Consider the following 4,148-nt stretch of genomic DNA (forward strand, 5'->3'; position numbering starts at 1 on the left):
CTTCCCTCCTCCCGGTTCCCGTCCTAGACACACCGAGGGCAATCATGATAGGTGAGGTGGTCGTAGCGCTGGTCGTGTTCCTGGTTTTAGTGGTTCTGATCAGGAGGAAGCACTGCAAAAGAAATGAGCCCCACCAATGAGAGAGCCCCTCCATGTGAAATGAGCCCCACCAATGAGAGAGCCCCTCCATGTGAAATGAGCCCCACCAATGAGAGAGCCCCTCCATGTGAAATGAGCCCCACCAATGAGAGAGCCCCACCAATGAGAGAGCCCCTCCATGTGAAATGAAATCAGCTGAAGCAGGAGAAGAGTCTCCGATCACACTCAAGGTCCCAAAATCATGTCTGGCCATGATACTGCATACCTTGTGAGAATTTGCATATTTTTTTAAATGTTTAATAATCTTATTCATATAACCACTGCTCCCTGAATGCAAGGAAATGGGATACAACATGGATAAGAGATAATGCTTAATTGGACCGAAATAATTGACACAGTTGAATCATATGAGCATTGTATGTGTTTTCTTGGATATGTATGTACATATCTTGGTATACATTCCACATTAAATATATTTTTGTATGCATGCCATTATATACATTACACAGGGTTCCCACGGGTCATGGAATTTCTGGGATGTCATGGCATTTCTATTCTAAGTATATTCCAGGCATGGAAATCAGGCATTGAAAATTATCATTTTTGGGTCAAAGTCATAGAATATCAGGGAATTTTGTTGTAGCAGTTTAAAATGTAAATGCCAAAATGTGCTGGACTGGGCGGCGGTCATATTTCGTACTGCTCTGTGCTACATCTAGTTTAGCTCCAATGTAGTCATGTTACAATTTGCAAAATTCTACTCCAAGGAGCAAAACACCTCCACAGATTTACACAGCATAACACACAATGTCTGCCTCACCCTTTTTGCAAAACATTAAACACAGTGATTTGTAAAACTCTACACACATTTTCATACCTTATGGCCTCCTTACACCAAACAACTTTGACAAGATTTGGGAAAGATTCTTGAAAGATTAAAAGTCTTTTTTGAGAAAAGCTTGAATGGGGGGCATTAGTTAAAAGACTACAATCTTTCAAGAATCTTTCCCACATTTTGTCAAAGTTGTTTGGTGTAAGGTGGCCATTAGACACAGATAAGGATTGTGAGGTTACTTCCTTGTCATTGCAAAGCCCCGGATGGCCAATGACCACACTAATGAACAAATTGGATACATTAATCACATCCACCAGGTGTGGAAGCACACATGTGCTAATTTGTAAACACAGCACTCAGGTGTACTATAAAAGGCAGCAGCTTTTACAGTAGTTTTTCTTCAGAGTCAAAGTCTATGTACTTCATGCAGTCATTTTTATTTGTCTACAAATTTTACTGTATTTGTTTCTTTGATTTCATTGTTGGTTGATTACTGTAATGATTACTGTACTGATTATGGTAAGAAATACTGTAAGTATTGAAATAAATACTTAAAAATATTCAGTCTGCAGCATCAGTGTTGTGCAGTGCTTGCTATTAGTGTACAATCTCCCTATATCTCAAACTAATCATGAAGAATGTTGTGGGTTTGTCTTACATAAAGTCTGGCCAAAAATCTAGCACATGCTATTTCCTAAAATGTGTTTTTTATTTATCACAGCAGTGTGAAACTGGCTGCAATAGTGTCTGATCATTGAGGACTGTGTTGGCTAAATGAAAACTAATAGCATTTTCACAAATATGTGTATATGTTTTGACTGAAGTGTGTATGTTTTGACTGAAGTGTGTCATTTTGCAAACAATCAAGGAATTATGCAAATTGAGTGTGGTATTTGGATAATTGTGATTATATTTTGAAAAAAAAGAACCCGGTTTTCAAAATTGTGTGTAAACAAAAAAAAAACTTGTAAATGCCAGCTTGAAGTGCACTGTGCCATAACATGAATTGAGCAATATGATATATGTCTGCAGAATTCAGCTGAGAATGTTATTGTATATTCATTGTGTAACTAGAACAAAACTCTCTACCCAGTATCTCCCTGATAAACAGATTCCCTTACTACTGGAAGCCTGAAAAGCCTCCTGAGCTGTGATCTGCCCTGATAAACACTAAACAGAATGAAGCCTGACATATTAATGGCCGATTCAGATCGCCACCATGGCATGTGCGTGTCTGTTCCGTGACTGCTGCGTCTCGTTTCATGTGAGCATTCATACCAGAAATGTCCTCGACGCGGCACTGCTGCGGCAAGTCTGGCTATTAAAACATCTCTTCACTCACTGTCTCTTTTGGCTGCAAACACTCCCAAGACGCTTGCATCTCGCGTGAAAAATAGGCGCCTCTTCTATTTCTAGCCCGGCACGCTTTTCAGTGTGGCTCGAGCCGCGCCTGGGACGTGTGTGTCACGCAGGCAGTGTGCACGCTCTAACCTGCTAACATGGGCGCCGACATGCTAACATTAGGCCTGACCCTTCAGCATGTACTGTAGGCCTCAAGCTCCAGTAATTCATCTTCCACAGCTCTTCCTGGGGGTGCCGAACCTCCACCTGAGACAAGAGGTCCATGTGAAGTTGGGAGAGACCAGAGGACTTGTCCACCAGGAGACCGGACCTATCTTCATAGCATGACCGGGTCATCTTCCGGCCTAACTGACTGAACTGAATAGAATCAGCTCCACTGTGGGACACAGAAAGGACATACAAAATTAATACTAATTGCTGATAACTGCCAGGACAAAAAGAGTGGATGTATTGAACTTGTGTGTGTGTGTGTGTGTGAGTGAGTGAGAGAGAGAGAGAGAGAGAGAGAGAGAGAAAAGAGGGGCCTCACTGACTCAGGTGTGAAAGTGAAAAGGACATGTTGACACACATCAGTTAAATCAACTGCCCCACCTTGTAGTACGAAGCTCCCGCACACTGTCTTCATTTGCAATTGTACTGGTTTTTATTACAACGTTTTGGTCAGATGACCATCATCAGGCAATTTTTGTAGTTCCATGTCAAATCAGCCTAGAAAATCAACAAGTTTCGTTTTCCTTTGGTATTATTACACTTTCTCGAGAGGAGACAAGTTTTAAATAGGAAAATTACAGGAAATCTTAGTCACTTTTAAACGTGATGCTAGCAGGTGAGATGCTAATGGTCTAATCCAGTTCAATGATCTATGCTAGGCTGGAGCTAAAAGTGGTATCTCCAGACTCAGAGAACGGTGGGATGATGTGGAGAAAGGTAAAAATCAATTGTTTAACTCAAGGGGAGTTAACCACATCTTTACATTGTCCATTATTATGACCGCCGCGCAGCAAAGCGGCGGTCATATAGGTTTAGTCAGAATTTTTTCTTTTTCGCATGCCCAAATTTCCGTCAAGGATTCCCGGGACACTGAAAGACCGGGGTACACGAAACTTGGTGGGCATGTAACCCCACATGGATAGCATGGAACCATCGTTTTTCGTTTTGATCTGTAGCCCCCCCGCTGGACTGGACCCCCCGAAAGGAGGGTAGGGCAGACACAGTTTTCTGTGAATATCTCGAGAACCGTAGGGTTTAGGAGGACCATTTTTTTTTTGTATGTTGATCTCAAGGGGCCATGTCAACCCATTCAATAACCACTCATTTCATGTATAGCGCCACCTAGTTAAACACAAAAAAGTAAAAATGAGGTGTTGTAATCGCAGGTATCTGTGACCTAACATAGTCAAAACTGCACGAAATTGGAAGTGTAGGATCATTATGACACCCTCTGTATGCACGCCAAGTTTTGTGGAATTCCGTTCATGGGGGGCCACACAATAAATTCATTTATGTTACTATACACCAACTGGCCTGTAGGTGGCCGGAGACAGTTTTCTGTGAATATCTCGAGAACCGTAGGGCCTAGGAGGTCCACCTTTTTTATGTATGTTGGTCTTAAGGGGGCATGTCAACCCATCCCATTACCACTTATTTCATGTATAGCGCCACCTAGTTAAAAATTAAAAAGCAAAAAATCAGGTGTTTTCATCACAATATCTCTGGCTGACAAGGTCAAAACTGCACGAAAATAGAAGTGTAGGATAATTATGACACCCTCCGAATGCATGCCAAGTTTTGTGTACTTTCGTTCATGGGGGGCCTTACAATAAAATAATTTATGTGTACATTTAGCGATGTA

General features: G+C 41.6%; 1 protein-coding gene across 1 annotated transcript in view; it reads left to right on the plus strand.

Moving 5' to 3' along the window:
- LOC143118621 (uncharacterized) overlaps nt 1–2,357 on the plus strand; it is an 18,508-nt gene extending 16,151 nt beyond the window's left edge. The window contains exon 13 of the mRNA XM_076279649.1: nt 28–2,357. Within this exon, the coding sequence (XP_076135764.1) occupies nt 28–140 (113 nt within the window). The 3' untranslated portion in view covers nt 141–2,357. The remainder of the gene's footprint in view (nt 1–27) is intronic.
- Nucleotides 2,358–4,148: the final 1,791 nt, after the last annotated feature.

Source organism: Alosa pseudoharengus, unplaced genomic scaffold (genome assembly GCF_046254945.1).
Source record: "Alosa pseudoharengus isolate Yale_2024_CS ecotype anadromous, Long Island Sound unplaced genomic scaffold, YU_APseudo_1.1 YU_APseudo_1.1_scf_1, whole genome shotgun sequence".
NCBI classification, from domain to species: Eukaryota; Metazoa; Chordata; class Actinopteri; order Clupeiformes; family Clupeidae; genus Alosa; species Alosa pseudoharengus.